This window comes from Monopterus albus, unplaced genomic scaffold, assembly GCF_001952655.1.
Source record: "Monopterus albus unplaced genomic scaffold, M_albus_1.0 scaffold173.1, whole genome shotgun sequence".
NCBI classification, from domain to species: domain Eukaryota; kingdom Metazoa; phylum Chordata; class Actinopteri; order Synbranchiformes; family Synbranchidae; genus Monopterus; species Monopterus albus.
In genome coordinates this window covers 82,379-102,123 of record NW_018128053.1, presented here as the reverse complement: position 1 = coordinate 102,123, position 19,745 = coordinate 82,379, and the positions used below count along the sequence as shown (strand labels likewise).

At 41.3% G+C, this 19,745-nt stretch overlaps 1 protein-coding gene across 4 annotated transcripts in view; it reads right to left on the bottom strand.

Annotated features, from left to right (window-relative positions):
• dock11 (dedicator of cytokinesis 11) overlaps positions 1–19,745 on the bottom strand; it is a 56,360-nt gene that overhangs the window by 9,518 nt on the left and 27,097 nt on the right. For 3 of the 4 annotated variants that reach the window (XM_020616287.1, XM_020616291.1, XM_020616289.1), the window contains exons 20-46: positions 18,499–18,610; positions 17,493–17,605; positions 17,204–17,287; positions 17,007–17,096; positions 16,573–16,694; positions 16,415–16,484; positions 16,145–16,270; positions 15,831–15,902; positions 15,264–15,410; positions 14,890–14,973; positions 14,311–14,422; positions 13,847–13,885; positions 12,676–12,857; positions 11,622–11,735; positions 11,400–11,475; positions 9,980–10,068; positions 8,023–8,143; positions 7,663–7,729; positions 7,199–7,246; positions 6,844–6,989; positions 6,389–6,504; positions 6,100–6,237; positions 4,297–4,479; positions 3,848–3,961; positions 2,964–3,179; positions 1,582–1,639; positions 650–756 (exon numbers count right to left, since the gene is read on the bottom strand). In XM_020616287.1, coding sequence (XP_020471943.1) covers positions 650–756; positions 1,582–1,639; positions 2,964–3,179; positions 3,848–3,961; positions 4,297–4,479; positions 6,100–6,237; positions 6,389–6,504; positions 6,844–6,989; positions 7,199–7,246; positions 7,663–7,729; positions 8,023–8,143; positions 9,980–10,068; positions 11,400–11,475; positions 11,622–11,735; positions 12,676–12,857; positions 13,847–13,885; positions 14,311–14,422; positions 14,890–14,973; positions 15,264–15,410; positions 15,831–15,902; positions 16,145–16,270; positions 16,415–16,484; positions 16,573–16,694; positions 17,007–17,096; positions 17,204–17,287; positions 17,493–17,605; positions 18,499–18,610 — 2,946 coding nt within the window. The remainder of the gene's footprint in view (positions 1–649; positions 757–1,581; positions 1,640–2,963; positions 3,180–3,847; positions 3,962–4,296; positions 4,480–6,099; positions 6,238–6,388; positions 6,505–6,843; positions 6,990–7,198; positions 7,247–7,662; positions 7,730–8,022; positions 8,144–9,979; positions 10,069–11,399; positions 11,476–11,621; positions 11,736–12,675; positions 12,858–13,846; positions 13,886–14,310; positions 14,423–14,889; positions 14,974–15,263; positions 15,411–15,830; positions 15,903–16,144; positions 16,271–16,414; positions 16,485–16,572; positions 16,695–17,006; positions 17,097–17,203; positions 17,288–17,492; positions 17,606–18,498; positions 18,611–19,745) is intronic. The other variant, XM_020616288.1, reaches the window with a different exon arrangement.

Genomic DNA, 19,745 nt, shown 5'->3' with positions numbered 1-19,745 from the left:
GATGCACGATATTGTCTGTATGATTCAATTTAAACACAATGCAATTAAATATTCAGTGACAACAATGTATGACTAGCTGCACAGTACTTGTACTTGTAAAGAACAACCAGATATACTGACTTATGTTCTTATGGCTCTCTTATTTACAAAAAATATAAAGTCACTGGTGTATGAATCCCACATGATATATCGCTAGACAAAGCAATACATTTTGTGATGTTTTTGTATCGCAATATATTGAATTTCGATTTATTGTCCCATCCCTAAGTGACACCATACCCTACTGTGAGAAATAGAAACAAAAGAAGCCAGAGTCCAAACACAAGCAGCTGTACACGAGCTTTGCCAGTCTTCTAAAACAGGCAGAATAGATTCAGTTATCCTAACAATTATCTGATTAAACAATATGTAAACACAATTATGAATCGGTACTTGACAGCTGAGTGATATTCCATGTGACGAACGCATTTTGATCACTAAAAACAAAGCACTGTGTTTTGTTACCAGACATCGATGGGATGAAAATGTAGACTGTAATAACAACCAAGCCGGATGTCGCTTTAGAGTTCAAACCCAGGGCTCCAGCTTGTTTATTTGTCATTTCACAATGTCTTGTGCAAGAAAGCAAATTGTGCATAGATGGTCACACCTCAGTGTAATACACATCTTGCATTCCAGTGTCTTCTTTCATGGCAGCCTCCTCTTCGATGTTCAAGGTGATCTTCTTAAAAGCTGCCAGGCCACTGGGGAACAACTCTGATGAATTGAACAGCAAGGACAAGGTGAAAAAGTGGTTTACCAATGTCCACAAGAAAGTTTGATCCTATATTTTATGCTCACTTTAATGTATGTTTGAGGTGTTTTGTAAAAACAGAGGAAGAGAGAATATTACTCCCTGCTTGGTGGTTTGTGACAATAACAACTGATGGAAGCAGAAACACCGTACACATGTTGCTGCCTTGGATCTAGACACCAAACAAATTTTTGAATGATAAGTGTTATCTGACTCAAACTGCTGCACCTCACAAATGATCTGTCTGTTGATTACCCTCAAATAGACACAGCCTCACATATATTTAGAGGATTAGGCGACAGCAGGTTTTGCATTAGATAAAAATGGCCATGAGTAAAGTAAACAGCATTGTTAGGCTTCGTTTTTGTTCGATGTTACATTGCTGGCCTAACAAGATCAGACTACAGAGTATTTGCATGCTGTATCTAAGAACAGATGGTGAACAAACTGGCATGTCTCTTATCGGTGGTGCAGGCAAATATTTCTGGAGGACCACAGTACTCCATAAAGAGTGTGTTCTGGTGACAGTTAGGTGCATTGTGTAATAGTGTGCACTGTCTGTGATCATATCCTCATAGTGTCAGTTCATTGTGTAAGTTATCTCCTTAACTGTAGTGGAGGTCTAACAGAAGCAAATAGTTTAAAGTCTGTCTTCAGCTAGCTATTATTGCTCTTGGTGGCCTTTTACCAACACTGCACTTGGTGTTCAGTAACAGTACATGTGTAAGCTACAAATTGAGGTAAAAGCATTTTGTGTGGTGTGTATATGGATGAGTAGAGTTCTTTACTTTTCCTGTGTAGATATTCCGCAACCAGTGCAGCCACATGAACGTAACACATAGCTGCCTGAAAAGGGAAAACAGAGTCTGTGAGACAAAGGTGAAACTGTTGTTAGCTACTCCGGTGGTAATATGTAACACTGAAAGGGAGATCAGCAGGACGTCCTGGTAAAATAAAGGTTAGACTGCAGCCACAGTAATGTTTGTAATGCTGTAATGAATGTTGTTTTATGTTTGCATGGTTAACTGCACATTTAACAGGGTGTGACTCATTCCTACCACCCACGGTCACCAACTTATCCTGGCTCTTTATCACCTGTGTAGCAATGACACGTACTCAGGTCTGGACGCTGCCAGGTGAAAAGTTCACCCGTTTCTGAAGGTTGCCCTAGTCAAAACTGAGATATCTAACTGTGATCTTTACTTCTAATAACACTGACAAGAATCTGTTCTTCTGTCTGAGGAATGCAGGCTTTAGCTTTTCGCTTCCTTTCCCATTTGTGAAATGACATCTTAGCCTACTTGCAACACACACACACACACACACACACACACAGAAAAAAAATTTAAATAAAATAAAATCTACGCACTTGACATCAAGCTAACAGTACATCAGCTGGACCACCCAGGTTCAAGCTGTGTGTCAGCCCTGACCTTTGACCTCTATCTTGAGAGCCACACAAGAATCTCCCTCCAATAAAACATCTGTCATAGCAACCCCAGTACAGTGAGGCAGTGCTAGGTTAGTATGTGACCCATTTGCTTTTGAACCATGTGCTGCGACTCAGCGTCACTCTCCCTTGTTTACACTAAAACAGGATAAAAGACCCAGTGGTTTTCTGTTAATCATAAAACATTCATGTTGCAATGTTGTCAAAATAAAACAAACTGTAAAAACACTAACATTTGTACAGGCATATCAAAATACTCCAGGTTGCTATAAATATGTTATATAAAATTATACAATAAAAACCTGAGACTGCTTTAGGTCAGTTATGTAACAAGGCGTTTGTTTTTGGTGTGTTTGTACTAAACAGCACAGTGTGGCAGGTCGCCAAAGTGATAAATTCCATTCCAAGCCTGAGCCATTACTAGTCACTCTGGAGAGACTCCTGTTTTAAGTGAACAAGAAAGCTGATTGGAGACAAGAACACATGAAGATGTATCTAAAAGAGTTTACATGGTCGACCAACCAGGAAAAGCACAACATGTTCTGCTCTGACAATATTTTTTTTTAAATTTATTTTACCAGAAAGTCCTGTTGAGATCAAGATCTCTTTTTCCAAGAAAGACCTGGCCACCACAGTCTTTATGATGTCCTTAAATTATACATTTGGACACAAGTAAGCATGAAAAGACATAAACACAGTGTAAAAAGATCAAGGTCACACCTCTGAGAGATCTCCATTCTTGAGGTGTGCTCTGGCCATGCTGTCCAGCCAGGTGCGTCTCAGCTCGGGGGTACTAGCGTAGGACCGGGCCAAGCTGTACTGGAGGTCCAGCAGCATCTCCGGGTCTTTCTTGTGCTCTCTCATCTGAGCTGTGGCCATCAGCACTGTACGAATCCGCTTGGTCAGACCCTTCACTTCTGAGGGGAATGCTGTGGACTGCAGCAAACATATGCAAACATGACCAGACCTATTAGAAAAGTACATACAGCGCCCTGTTCTTTAATGTATAGTTTGTGGGTTAGTGTAGTTTGAGGGTTCATTTACTTGCCTTAATAGGAATTACTTAGAAAAACAGTATTCTGTCAGTTTGCAATAAGGACAACATGAAGAGAGAATCATAATGATGACCAGCACACTTCCACTACTGTCAAACCGATAACTGTGAGTGATGGCTTTTAGAATCAAACCTGGGCATCTGACAACTAGATGAGATGTTTTTGATACTGCATCATACTTTCCACAGTATTATATTAAAAAAAACAAAACAACAAGTTAAACTACTGAACAACTATTCTTGTAAGGGAAGGCTATCCCTCAAACAGTCTAAAGAAACCATGTCTGTCATCTTGTAATGCCACAGCATCTGCAGCAGGGTGGTTTAGAAGTGAAATCCAACCAGAGGAAACAGACACAGGCAGTTGGACCCTGTTTTGACTGGGATATTGCTGCACAGGCTTACATGGTCCCAAATACTATATGGGATTTCAGCCATGTTATTTTCCTCACCATATCATTTTGATGCTTTCTCAGTTACATTACACCGGATTCAGAGATGTGATTGGTTATTGGTTTTCATGCACTACTCCTACTGTCTTCTACTATACCTTCATGACCTTGTCACTGTTTGCAAAGTTGTTGATGATGGAGAGAGACTCCTGGAAGCGGGAGCTGCCAGTCAGCGCCACGTCGGAGATCAGCTGGCTTACTGCGATGATGATCTGGACAGAGGAAAAAAAAGTGCAGGGATAGACAGAGAGGAGAAGAAGAGGGAGGGATAGAGTGGATGAGGAGAAACACACCAAGTGCTCTATTAAATGACTCATGTATTGACCAGTCCAGTGTTAGTAGAGAAGCCAGGAGCTCAGCAGACTGCCTGTGTTTAAACTGTTTAAACATCCTCTTCACATTCTTCACCTCTGGTATGAAAGCAGCTGCGGCACTCAGAGGAAAGGCTCCAGGCCCGAGGTGAACATCAGGGTGAAGAAGTACAGACCATGAAAGACTTTGTTACAGACTACCATGTGTGTTGGACACGCACAGCGCTTTACTGTACCTGCAGGTGTGTGCGGAGGAAGGTCTTCCTCTTGGTGTACTCGTAGTTGTTTCTCATCAGCAGGTAGAGCAGGGCGGACGCCTCGGCACGCAGTGACAACAGCTTAGAGACGCAGCACTTGAGCACCTCACAGCACAGAGCTTCGCACAGCGTCACACGGCCCTTAAACAGCACCGAAGGGAACTAACGGGACAAAGTGTTAGTGGATTAAAGGCAGATTCTGGGATGGGATTAGAAAATACTGTAAGTTTGTAAGGAGGACAGCAGGAAAATGGCAATAAGGCATTAGAAAGCACAGCAATATATATATATATATAATTTCACATTTCTGGCTACCATGCAGTATTTTGTGTCATTTGACTTTGCCAGCTGGTTTTGTAGAATATGTGTATGCATTTCTATTTGAACCAACAATCTTGTATTACATTCAGGGTTTCTCTTCTCTTTGAGATATTTAGTTTTTACAATCTAGTTTTGAACAAACAAGGAATTAACTATTAGGGGTTTCCTTTCTGAAGCAAATTAAAATAGTGTCATAGGACATTATTAGGTTTCCTTCAGATTCAAACAGCTTTTACAACATGCAAATACAACAAAGAGCAGCATTCTTGGGGTTTTTTTTTTAGGATAGGTAGACATGGGGACATTATAGTAATTGCAAAATTTAGATTTTGGAGGCAATCTTTTATTTTTAAATAATACCTTAGTGCTTCTCTCTATACTTTCCAGCTAGCCCTGCCCTGCTAGTCATGCATCATTATCTTCCACCAGTTTTTCCTCATTGTTTCATTTGGAGTGCAGGTATTTACAGCAGCAGAGCAGCACACTGGGAATAGTCTCAAAATAAATAACAGCGTGTGTTCATGCTAATGAAGAAGCATCACCAGTGTGGCTCAATGATGTGGCACAGAGGATATTTCAGGCTACACAGCCAGTGCTTGTCACTAGGTTCAGTTCATCAGGATTTGTTGACTGATTATTTATTAAACCTTTGCACTTTAAAATCAACATGCAGGATTTTCAAGGTGCATTTCTTCCTCATTTTTGTTCTCCTGTCTAGCCCCCCACTGAGCTGGATTGTTTAATAAGGATAATCACCTGTATTGGCCAAGTATGTTACACACAAGGCACCACTGTCGCCTCCCATTTTTTGTTTTTTTTTAAGGATTAGTATTTTTAAGGATTAGTATTTGGTAATGGTCATGTGCATTATTCCAGAGAACTGTTTACTGTGTGCAACTGTAGAAACAGTCTCCGGCTCAAACTGTAAGAGAAAAAACATGCCAGAACAGTGTCCCCTGCTCCTCTCCTCTGACTCATTAAACAAGCATGTACTGACACTATCACTATCAGGATATTACTTGAAAGTGGATGGTTTCCTCACACAGCAACTACATGTGTTCATTCACAAGCCTGAGATCCAGTCACCAAATTAATGTGCAAATAAAAACAACCTAAAAATACACAAGGCAGCATGTGAACATGGAAGCGTAGCGGCAGTGCTGACAATAAACACAGGAAATAAGATATTTGTTGTATGCATCCGCTGTTCTTAAATGGTGAAGTTATTATTAGCAGAATGAGAGAGTGACTGTGTGAATGACATGTAGGCTGGAAAAGCGGCAGCACACATCTCTTGGTTTGTTTACTAGTGGTGGAAAATGCTGTAAGCAGTGTCCAACAACAACAAAACTAGACTAGCATTCACCATCAAAAACACAGCAACTTATATCAGGGAGCTTCTTCGTTACATCTTTTTCACTATTTCATGCTGTGTGTGTAAGCACGAGTATGTCGACACACCTTGTTTATGAAAGCTCTGAGTGCAGCGAACACGTGTCTGAGAGCAGCTTCTGATTGGCCAGCTTTGAGGAAGGATAGGTAAACTTCAAACACTTTCTTCATCAGGGGGTTGTGACCTTCGCTGTCCAGCAGCTGGGTCTGACGCGCACACACACATACACATGGATATTACTAACATCCTATTGCGCACATGTGAGTCAGTGTGTGACAGTGCGTTTTTGCCTATGTGTGTGTGATGTGTGTGTGTGTGTGTGTGTGTGTGTGTGTGTGTGTGTGTGTGTGTGCTGACCTTGAAGCACTGAGTGAAGAAACACAGGACATCCAGGACACTTAGGGAGACCTCTGTGGAAATGTTGCCCTCCAGCAGAGCCAGGTGGTAGACTTCTGCTTCTGATGGCCCCGTCCCTAGCACACACAACCCCCAAAGAACATCAGTACACAGTGTATGCTGACCGCTCACAATGCAGTGAAGGACATTTTCATTAGTGATGAAGCTGATGATTACCATGCTGTGTTTAAGTTTTAGCATTATGCGTGCTGACGCCTGGCCTGCTTTAATGTGCTGATTTCAATATAGTTCAGAAGAACAATTATTCATTGTTAAATGAATTTGATAGCACACATGTTAAAAAAAATAATTCTCATTTTATATACTCTTAATGGAAACAAAATGTCCCTTTCTTAGAAAATGATTAGGGAAATTATTGTAAAAAGCACTGCACAGACTTTTGGATATGTGGTTACCTATATTGAGAGTGAGGGAGGCTTCCATGGTGCTGAACTGTTGTATCTTAGTCTGCAAGAGACTGGCCCGGTTGCAGCGCATGGCTGGCATTGTCTGAGACTTCCTGTCTGAGGAGAACAGCTTCGACACACAAATGTCCTGACTCCTACATGAATAACACAGAAAGACAGAGCAGTTATTTGTTTGAAAAACAGACAGAGGAGAGAAGGGTACAGAAAGCAAATAAAATGCTGCTGAAACATCACTAAACTGCAGATCAACACAGAATAAATGCTCATGGCTCATGACACACATGGAGAGTAAAAGGCAGATATGACAGGTAACCAGCAGAACCTACTGGTTCTCCAGCCTTACCGGCCAATGCTCCTCTTTCCAATGTAACGAAACTGAACCACACAGATCCTGCAGGTACAGTGAGAACAACAGAATATATAAACAGGTTTTGTTTGAGCATTTTTCTTTAATGAGCAGTGCTGGATTACTGTTGTGTACCATCTGCTGTCAGCACATACTGTATATACTATGATGTTCAGTGGCTAAATGCAATTTTTTGAGATGAGAACTGTCCCTCAAATCAATGTATGCACAGAAAAGAAAGTTAATTTCTTTTTTCCCCCCAATGATTTAGCTGTGGACAGCTCAGTTTATTTTCCATTATCCATGCCACCTTTTGCTGTCTGTGGACAGTAAACATCTGTTAGAGCCCAGCTGTTGACTAACTACTTTGGACATTACAAAACAAGCACTTGATTACTCACTGTATTATTGCATTATAGCACGTTATGTTGTGAAGAATGGTTTGTTTCCACAGTACTCACTCTAGCAAACTGAGGAAGTTCATGATGTCTTGAGGGCTGATTTTGTTCCAGTAGGCCATGAGAGTGTCTGTGGACAACAAGAAAGACGCACTCTGATACATGCTGACTTTACCGGCATTTATCAAGCTGTATCAACCTTGAATAAATGGTTCCTGTTGGATTTAGAAGAATAACTAAATTAGCCAAACATCCTCGATGGGAAAAGCCTGGCTTACAATCAGTTACTCCTTAAAGCTCATTGTTTGTACAGCAGCCAAGTGTCTCCATAGACTCTATCACAACATATCAGAGGGGTTAGTTGCTGGACGTCATATCCCGTGTATGGTGAAATGTGCAGTGTGGGCGCAGATTATCACTGACCCTCTGACAAGGTCTTGACAATATGCAGGAAAGAGAACAGAAGGCCTCTGATCTCATACTGGCCCAGTCTGCTGATGGGAGGCATGGGGCTGCTGCTCATGGTGGAGCTGCGCCTCTGCAGCTGGAACAAAGCGCAACACAACAAGAACTCACACTGGTCACATCACTAAAATTATTGGTGTGAAAATGCTGATGCAATCAAGCAAAATTAGTCTTCTGTATTTGATAAAATAAACAGGTTTCTAGTCAAAAACTTCTGAAGTAAACAAAGGCTGCACAGTTACATTTGTTTAGACAAGCCCAAAGTCTAAAGCTGAACACGGTACCACCTGGCTGACACACACCCCGGAGTTCCTACTGCAGAGATACATCTTTGAAAACCAGTTACAAATATTTACTGTTTCATTTAAATGAATTAATGAACAAACAAAACAATACATTTTTAAACAGCTGGATTTTAGCAAATGTTACTTGGAGTAGAGTCAACAGTGCATTCTTTGAGGATTATTTGTTGCCATAGATAAATACACATTTATACTAGTGAGTGTTTTTGACACATGATATAAGTGTGATAGACTAAAACTAATATCATGTAATGGCAGAAAGGATTCAGGCTTTGGATACAGAAACAATATTTGGTAGTTAGTTTGGGTCTGCTAATGGAATCTGTTGACAGAAAGGATATAGAATTTCTACATCCTTAGTTTTTAAAAGAGGGTACTGCTCATGTTACAGTTGACTCCACTATTCCAACAAAAGCAAAAATTAAACAACAAAGATCCATGAATACATCAGGCAGATGGCCCCGAATGATGACGTGCTTAGTGAACACCTCAGGTAGCAGAAACCAGAGGAACAAAGGAAGGAAGAGCAGGAACCGTCATGGAAGGACAAACCTCTGCACGGTATGTACCACCGTCAAATAGAAGAAGTGGCTGATATCGAAAAATCCTACCTGTGGCTGGACAAAGCTGGACTGAAAGACAGCACAGAGGCACTAATCCTGGCAGCACAAGAACAAGCTCTAAGTACAAGGTCATTAGAGACAGGGGTCTACCATACAAGGCAGAACCCCAGGTGTAGGCTGTGCCAAGATGCCCCTGAGACAATCCAGCACATAACAGCAGGGTGCAAGATACTAGCAGGCAGGGCATACATGGAACGCCATAACCAAGTGGCTGGCATAGTGTACAAAAACATCTGTGAGTACTGGCTGGAAGTCCCAAAGTCAAAATGGGATACACCTCCAAAGGTGGTCGAGAATGACCAAGCTAAGATCCTGTGGAATTTCCAGATACAAACTGACAAACTGGTAATGGCCAACCAACCAGACATAGTAGTGGTGGACAAACAGAGGAAGAAGGCCGTAGTGATAGATGTAGCAATCCCAAGCGATAGCAACATCAGGAAGAAAGAACACGAGAAGCTCGAGAAATACCAAGGGCTGAAAGAAGAGCTGGAAAAGATGTGGAAGGTGAAGGCACAAGTGGTCCCCGTGGTAATAGGAACGTTGGGGGCTGTGACCCCCAAACTGGGAGAATGGCTCCCACAGATCCCAGGAACAACATCTGAGATCTCTGTCCAGAAGAGTGCAGTCCTAGGAACAGCTAAGATACTGCACTGGACCCTCAAGCTCCCAGGCCTCTGGTAGAGGACCCGAGCTTGAAGGAAGGAATAAGACCACCCCAAACTGGGGGGTGAGTGGGGAATTTTTTTAAATTTTTTTTTTATGGAGACAATTCTTTTATTTTTTCATTTGTTTAATAATGGTTTCTTATGAGAAAACGTACAGTGATGCCTTCAGACTCAAATATAAAACACTGTCTATAGCATGTGTCCTAGGCAGTGTATTTGAATTTCAATTTAAATGGCAGCAAGGCAAGTACATGTCTGGTTGCGCTGGGGATGCATTAATGAAGATTTTATCAGTGGGTCAACTAATGTGGAATGTTCTCACCTCGAGGCTGTCTGGTGTTCCTGGGTCCAGAAACAGAGAGCCTCTGGAGTCCTCTCTCCTCACAACAAGGCCATTCTGAGCTGGCACACCTGGAGCCAACACCGTGCAGTATTGTTAATATTAACTGAAATCAGCACAAGCCAGTATTCAATGACTCAATTCTTACAAGTTCAGTAGCAGGAACATTTTTAAAATTAGGAGACAAGCTAATACCCTCTGAAGCAAAATAATAGTGCACTGAGACACCCTGTGCATTAGGCTGGTAATACCTATTGATACCATGGTATCTGGAGGAATCGAGAGATGTTAAGAAACCATAAATGTAGGAGGAACTCATCAGATTTTAAATGCATGATCAGCTGAGCCTGTGAAAGTATGTATAGTAAGTAATCATATATGGAAGAAAAGCTCTGTGACATCTGAGAACATGCCCCTTGTTATGTCACTAGGGAAAAGATGTTCTGGATATCTGGGCTTTTCCTGCTTTGACTTGACCAGTGTTTATTTATTTTCTGAATTTGACCTCTGCTTAACCAGGCCTGAGAACTCTTTTTTGAGGGCACCCTGGCAAGACAGCAACAATAAAAATCCAAATAAAATGCAATAAACAAGCATTATACAAACAAGTTCAGTGCCAAACTAGACAGTACTCAGAGTGCAACTGCTATCAAGGGGAAACTCAACAAAATATTTCCATGATAGTTTGATCATGAAAATCTAATGCTGGCATTTGGAATGACGCTGATATCATTATTAGTTTGAAAGTTATTTACAAAAAACGATAGACAGTCTCTGTTTAGAGCAGGGTCGGGCACACACGCAGTCAACTGGGCAGAGGACATGATGGATCACTCCATAGTGCAACAATCAATCAGTGATGAAAACTATATGAGCAGTTTTATCAAACACCTGGTGAACAAACAGAACACAAACTTGCAGAATTGTGATGTCTTCACCGCTTCGCCCACAGTCCACTCACTGAAGTCCTCGCTTTACCTCAAAACCTGTATGGTAAATGCTAATGACTGAGGTGTGAAGAGCGGACATTTAACCAAACACAGACACTGCTCCGCGTGCATCCACCCCCTCCCCTCTTGCGTTCCTGGCACTTGATTTTAGTACTACCCCGACCGGTGCCGAAATTTAGCTCCCAGATTGCATCTCCGAAACAAGTGCACAGTAGCGAAAACAAATGCGGAACACGTGACGAGTGTTACTCAGCGTGACATGTAGTAGGTTCCTATGATGGAAAAACCCCTTTAGTCTGGCGCACAGCCACTGCTCTCAAGAGTGTTGTTAGTCAATCAAGTTGTGTGTCACATCATAGCCACAGTGCTGAGGGTGCCTGTGGGGATAATAATGGATTGTCTATAAACAGGAAGAGGCCAGACACCAAATGTATTTGTAGTTCCAAACTAACCATGGTCTTTTTCAATTGCAGTGCTGATTCTTCTGCTATCTGCGGAACCGCTGGATATCAGGTCATCTCTGGAGTCCTAGACAATCACGAGATGGAAAAAGTGAAAACTGGGTTCCTGTTAAGATGCAAACTGTTACTACTGAACACTTCAATAGGAAGATGCTCAGAATTAATCATAAACAACACAGTAACAGAGTCTCATAGCAACACAGCAGCACTCACACTGAGGCCAGACCCAGGGCTAGAGACGTGCGGCCGGGCAGACAGCTGCTTCAGATTCTGGTAGAGCAGCTCAAATAGAGGTAGGTAGAGCAAACAGATCCTGGCCTGCTGGTTCTAGAACATTAAATACAACTAGATGAGTGACTTAACAATGAATGCACTGACATCACTGTCAAAAGTGATTTATGAATTCTCATGAGGGACATAACAAAATGGCTACATGTGCACAGCCAATGTTGTTCTTACCACTCTATATGTTAATAAATCAAAATCATTCTAAAATGACAGGCACTTGCCTGCGATTTGTGATTATCATACTGTCAGGCCCCCCATTTCTCTATATAAGGCCATGAGGCAAGAGACTTACTCTGCAAACAAATTTAGCTAAGAAAACATTAATAAATTCTGGATTTGTGACTGAATTGTTCTTAAGCTCGGTTGTGAATGAGGCCCATTGTGTGAATACTTCAGTGACATCAACTATTATACCGCAAAGTGTACTATACGCCACTGATGTTATAGCACATATTACTGATATAAACATGACAACAAAGTGTACTATACGCCACTGATGTTATGGCACATATTACTGATATAAACATGACACAATAGGTGCAAAAAGAGGCTTTGTTTTGTGTTTTTAACTGTAAAGTTGGGCAGGTTTGGCGCTATATTTTATGTGAATAGCGTGGCATTTGGATTTGATCAGTTTTGTTACAAAGCCCACATTCCTTCCCAAGCAAACTTTTAATTAATCTGATCCAAATCTGACCTAGATAGATGATGGATTACACCTGGTTATACTGAGAGAATGAGGTGAATCCTGTTGTTCTCTTTGGGAATTTCTGTTGCTTGAGGAAAAATGAGTGTAAAAACTACTTTTTGAAACAAGACAACGGCAAGGCATTGTGGCTCATTTGTGGGTGTCCTGACCATGTCTCATTCTTAAAATAGAACTATTCTGAACATTCAATGGGTGTTTCACCCTCTTTCGTGTTACAAATTCTTCTTCCTCCAGTCATCAAGAACTGCAATCAGCCCCACCCTCTCTCACCTTGAATGCTGTGTAGCGGTCATCTATGGCGTGTTTAACAAGAAGATTCTTGAGCACGCTCACGGCCAGATGCCTGACCTCTGGGCCTTGCTGCACGGCCTCGGCCACTTCTCTCAACAGCAGACCCACCAGGAAGTGATTGCGGCAGTAATCCTCTGTCAGGCTGAACTCTAGACTCTGCTCTGTGATTGGACCAAAGAAGAAGTGTCAGTACACTAGTATAGGGTGAACTAATGCTGACACCAATACGGTTTATTGGGATACTCTCTCAGACAGAGATTGAAATGTCCTAATATTAAAATCTGAACCTCTTGAAATGTGCTTCTGTTAAAGCTGTAGCTACAGTAGTTGATAGTTAGAAATGTAACCACGACTAGAAAATTGGAACTGAACCACAATCACAGCTGTTCAAAGATCGATAATTACTGGTCTGATATAAACAGAAGTCAAATGTATTGTTACTATGTATATTTATAGAAGCATTGTTAGTATATGGTGTCATCAATCCAATCATCCAAAGTGCAACACTGCAAACTAATATGCAAACTATGTAAAATGTTGATTTACCACACAAAAACATTTGTTCCTTGTTGCCTAGACTGGGAAATGTGCAATGTGGCAAAATCCATTCTGTTCATTCAGAAAAGAGAATTTAATCAACAGGAAAAGGAAGATATGTCACTGGAACTGAGAAGCTGTCAGTTTCATAATGCTGTGTAGTTTCTCAGCAATGTTGTGTAAGTATTGAAACAGGCAATGCAGAAACTAAGTAACCATCTGCGATTATTTCCTCTAATGACATGGCAGACAGAGAGGCGGAGAGAAGACAAACAGTGAGAGAAAGACCCTCAGCTTTATGAGATGTTTCCGTCTAGCGTTTACAAGTATCACATCAATAAAGCATTAAGAAAAGAGGGTCATTTGATATCCACAACAGCCAAGCTCCTCTCTTCTAAAACGCACAGGCTTAGGGCTCTGACAGGCACAAGAAGGCATTAACCTAGCGTTAGCATTTTGCTGATTGAATGGGAGTGAATGTGTGCCCTATGAGAAAAGCGTGCCGGCAGAATGGTGAGTTAGTTCAGTTCAGAACAAGGAGTGGTCATGTGCAAGGTGCCTGCAAACGACAGCAAACACTGATGTTTGGTATGGTGCGGTGAGCATCACCTACCTACAGGGCCAAAAAGCTCCGTCGCATATGGAATTAAATCTGACCACAAGCAAAACACACACACAAAAAAAAAACAAAACAAAAAAAAAAACAGAGAGGGGAAGTAAAAATAAAGATACTGGGGGTAGAACTGTAAACAATCCATGCAGCATTAGCACAGCACACAGTCATTGTCTTTTCACTTGTGCTTGTGTATGACACCTGTCGTGACAACAAGTGCTGGGTAAACTTGTTAATCAAGAATAGATCGAGTATTGGCAGGTAAGCCAGATAGGTGTGATTTGCCACCTGCTTAATAACAGACCTCTATATGAGTGAGCCAAACAAATGGGCAGGTTAACAGAGAGATTCAGTGGTGTGGATGCAAGTCAGTTAGGGGTAGGCGGTCATGTGAGAGCTAGTTCTGGTTACGTGTTTGGTAGGAAGCATTCAATGGAAGGCAGACTATGCTGCCTGGCTTTCACCTTGTACCCGCTGCAGCTTGGTGCGCCCAAAAGCCATGGGCAGGTTGAGCGGGATGAAGTGCTCGTGGTTACACACCGTCATCAGGAAGTCAAACTTCATTTCAGTCAGCACCTGTGGCAAAACAAAAACAAGTAGTGTGCCCTTTACACGCAAATGGAAATTTAAGTCAGCTTCCTTGATGTGTAATTAACATTCCCCTCATTGTTCAAATATAATCCTCAACACTGTTGAGTGAGCTTCTCAAACAAAGCCTGCTGTGTCGGGGTTGGTTTTAATTTGTTAGTCAAATGAGCTGCTGACAACAAAAGAGAAGTGTGTGGTTTTCTGTTATGTCCAGATTAAACATGCAACTTTGCCTTTTAAGTACTAGAACAGGTAACTGTGCAGCAGAAAGCACAAGCCTGACAAGTACTTCATTACTTACTACTGTTCTCTTCTCAGTGACCTGAAACTTGCACATATTGCAGGCAGTTCCCTTCCATTTTTCCTCTTCACAAACAATACCTTCAGTACATATTACCGAGCGTGCTGTCTTTTATGTGTCGTGACATAAACATGAGCTGATTCGAAACATGTACCTTGGGATCTTTAAGACTGAAATGACACATGTAGTGATTGATCAAGCTGAAGGCGAAGCCCCTGTTCATGAAGGTCAGGCACCTCTGAGGAGAGAAGAAGCTTGGTTAATACACATGCTATTGAGGTAAATGCAGACAAAACAACTGCACTATAATGGCAAGAAGAGCCACGTAAGAAGCTCAAGGTGCAATGACTTGTACAACCTCAGGTAACAAAGCTCAGGTGGGAGCTACTGAGGTAAAATCTTCTTTGACAGTTTGCATCTGTGCAAGTGTAGAGGAAACTCAATTATTCTCACCACAACAGAACAAGTGAGAATAAAGGTTCCTTCAGACATGAACTTGGTTTTATGTTCTGACTGTGGGGTTCAGACCTTGATGAAGTTGGCCAGACTCAGGTTGATGCAGCGGGCTTCCTCTGGGATTTCCATGTGGCGGATGGTGATATGAGGCATAATGGACAAGACCAGGGACTGAAGCGCTTGGTGAAAACCATCGGAGAAGCGCTGGGCCCGCGGCATCTAAACAGGTGGATAGGACAATATAGACCATTTAAATTAAAGTTATAATGTCACGCAGCTGGAAACACTAAGATTACCAGTATACATACAGATAGATATATTTTATCTAAACAGATCCCAGTTTACCAACTTCTTCACAGCGGCTACTATATAGACATCACTTTGTTTACTGCTGAAAGTCTGGTATTGTTGGTTACAATCCAGATGATATGCAGACCCATGGGAAATATACACGACTAAATGATTTACAGTCTCTTCTCTGAGTGTGTGTGAGGTTTGTTTAAATGTACTGACATGTTTTGTAACATCACATGTGCTTGTGAGATCCATGCCAGGTTGAGACATTTGACCTCTGACTTGGGTCACCAGCAAAGACTGTTGTTAAACACATAGGAAATAGAAACACCACCTGATACCAACCTTCATGCGGTTGTCCTCTTGCAGGTACTGGGCCATGGATTTGGCCATGGTTTCAAGGAAGAACCAGGAGTACTATAGAGAGTGATAAAAGATCACCGTTACACTGCTATCGGTTACACTTACAAAGATGATTAACACAGAACAAGCAGGCACATGCTTAAGGATGTGTTCTCTGGAAGTAATAACAAGAGAAGCGAGACAAATTCACTCTGTTTTGGGAAAAGGAGGAGCCTTTTCATAGGCAAGGAGGCGACCTGCTGTTCACTGTTGGTACTACAGCTAAGTGAGTGATGAAAACTAATTCAGATGTGCACCTTGAGCAGTTTATTGCTGGTGTTGAAATCAGCAGTTTGCTTGAGGACGGCCGTGACAGCAGTGGCCAGCACCTCGTGAGTGGTTGCTGAGTTTCCTGACGCAGGATTGTTGGTCACAAACACATACTAAGGAGAGAACAAAGACAGATCCTTACACACAAGATGCACTTTCAACTGAAACAGAAAAGGTACCAAATGATATTTGATCATGTCACTCACTTTACGTCATATGCTAAAGTCAAGTAGCATGTGTTTGTATTGGTAGGTTACCTTAACAAAAGAACGCAAGTAGTGCTCCAGTCCTTCCTCATGACATCTGGAGACTATATGTATTATCACACTGAAGGTGCAGAGCAGCAGAAATTAGATACTATAAGGTTTTTTTTAACACAAACTGAAACCATGTTTTACACAAGTGAACAACTGACCGAAGAGAGTTGACAGCAACCTCATGGGCTTCTTTGGTGGCTGCTGTGAGCACCTCAAACAGCTGCATCAGCACAGTTGGTAGGAAGTTGATGATCACGTGAGTCTCCATGGCATGCAGGCACTGTGGAGTGAGGGCGAGAAACGGAGGAGTCAGTTAAAAAAAACAACCTACAGTGCCTGATGAACATTAGAACCAAAGTACTATTCAAGATGGTAATAAAAAGCAGATGCTAATAAGACGAACTGAGAATCTCAGGCTGCACACTGGCATAAAGAGGTCTGTGATTTTTTTCTATACATTATATACCAGTTAAAATGTAAAAGACTTGATTACATAAAGAAAATGTAGATTCTCTGAATCTGAGAAACAACCGTGTCTGAACTGGTCCCTGCTGTGAAATATCTGACTGAGCGGTGACTCGCAGCAGCTCACCTTCAGGTATTTGATAAGTTCTGCCGGGCCGCCCTCTGACGTCGTCCCCATCAGCTGGCAGTGCTGGAAGAATTTGTGTAGGTGCAGGTCCTGTAGAGGTAACAGTACACACACCCCAGTGTGTGTCTATCAGCTGCCTTTATGCATACGTCACATGCATGTGAATAGGTACAGAACAAAAAAGAATCAAGCTGTACCTGAGCATATATTGTTGATGCCACATGGGTCCTCACTTTAAACAGTGCCTTGGCATTTTCCACCCACTTGATATCCGGTTGAGACTGTTCATCGGATATAATACACAAGATACAGTATGAGCTATACATTTTTCAGGAAAGGATCCCACATACTGCGATTCCATTACTGGCACAGTTCCCTATGTGAACGTTTTGCTTACACTGCCCTTCAAATGCTGGACATGCATGAGATAAATAATGAAGTGCTATATCAGTGCTTGGGTTTTGGTGTGCAGGCACATGGGTCTACCTTCCTAGTGTCTTGACACAGGTATCCAGCAGGCAGGGAGGCGGCTACAGGCAGCTGGAGTTCTACTGACTGCATCCTCCCATCTTTGAGCAAAGGCATCCAGGAGTAACCCACTGGAAATATATGAAAGTAGCAGACTTAGCAAATGAACTTTTGATAAGCTAAATACCAAAATCCTGTAAATGGGTAAAACTTTGAAGGCAGCATATTGACAGCACTACAACTGCTTTACTTGACAGAAAGCACCCTGCTTTATAAGCAAAAGAAATCTTACAATATAGTAACTGCAGTCAGCTTTGTTTTTTTCTTTATTAATAATGTTGCACTCAAGGACACACACACACACACACACACACACATACATATATAGCTATTATAATTTGTATTTCTCTCTTTATTACAACCTAACCAGACAATATAGGAAATATGTACACAGTATTAAAAAGCTAACATTTCAGAACAAAATGGCTTCTACTCTCCAACCACTGATATTCATGCCAGTTTTTGCGAGCTTTTGCATATATTTGCCTTTTCTCCATACCCTCCTTCTGAAAATGTGGCTTCTTCGCCGCTGTCCTTCTACAAAGGCCGTTCCTGATCAAGGTTCTTCAAACTGTGGGAGGATCAGCTGGGCATCTGGATGAGGGTTGCCAGATGCTGAGCCGGGTCCCTGCTGGATTTCTTTTGGTCTCTGAGAAGAAACTCTGAGAAACATCCCATCAGATCTTGATGGTTTTCTTGGTCTTCCTCTCTGTTTTTGTCCTCGGCCTCTCTGGATTCTTGATATTTCTTTAGAACAGCTTGAATAACACATCTGGAGTATCCAGTTTGTTTGCTGACATCTTTGTATTTTTTAATACTGTGTACATGTTTCTTATATTTTCTAGCTGTATTCTGATAAATACATATACAGCCATCACACAACATTGCTAAAACAACAAATCTAATGGTGGCCTAAGACCTTTGCACAGGACTGTGTACATACACACTCTTCCGGCAGACTTACCCAGTGACTCCACTCCCTCTCTCTTCTTGCTGCTAGGCTCACAGCTGATATGGTAAAAGGTGAAGAAGATATGGTGTTTCTCATGCACGTGGACCGGCAGCTCAATCTTTACCTGTACACAGTGGAACAGGTCACTATTCCAAGCTTAAGAACACCATCAATTTGCTCTTTATACTGACCAGAATATGAAGATACTGATATAAGTAGGGGGTTACAGTACTGCTAAGGCAACATTATCAAAGGCAGTTCCCAGTGCTCTGAGATTTGTCTGATAAACAGATCAAAACAATGTTAAACTCTTTATCCGTCATTTTCAGGAGCCTGTAAAGTGAATGTTAAACAACCATTCAAAGATAAAGAAAGGTGAAGGGCATTAGCAAGGCAAATTTTAAAAAGTAAACCAAACATTCATTTGTATTTTTATTTAACTTTTGCTTTTAACCCTAGGGCATATGATACTGTATGTTTCAAGGTTTTCTTTAGGTGAAACACTTTTTTTTTAAATCGTCTTATCCACCAGGGGGTACCAACGGCAGGGAAACACACTGTACTTTCCTGCATCTTGCAACATGCAGGTTTTCTCTCAGGAAATGACATATTCCGGCTGCTAACAAATTGCTTAAAAATGTCACGAGCAAAGATGACTGACTCTGTGCGTCATTCAGTGAGCGTGTTCTCGCTTGGGAAAGTCAAATAAAAAGCTTGTGGCTGATTGTGCCCTGACATTCAGAATGGTACAGTAATACTGGTACATGAAGAAGAACAAATCAGTCTTAAACAGGACATTTCAATGTGCTCAAAGACACTCTACAAGATTAAAAAGATAAAACTCAAATATTATCATGTTTAAGCATACATAGATAAAAACTTTTGTTATAAGAATGTAGACAAAATGTCTAGGGTAGTTGATAATTTACTTGAATGTATGACTGTTGAACTACTTTTGGAAAAAAAGAAGAATGTTGTAATAAGTTGTATCTATAGAGCACCTGGAGCCAGCATAGAAAAATTTAATGACTGGCTGGAAGAAAATTACTCGTCAATAAGTCATAAATTAATGTTCATATGTGGTGACTTTAATATAGATTTGTTGAATCCTAACAAGCACACAGGAACTGAGGAGTTTATTAACACATTATATAGATGTAGTTTATACCCAAAAATTACAAAACCAAGTAGATTAACAACCCAGCATGCAACACTAATAGATAATATATTTACTAATGATATTGATAGCAAAATGTCTA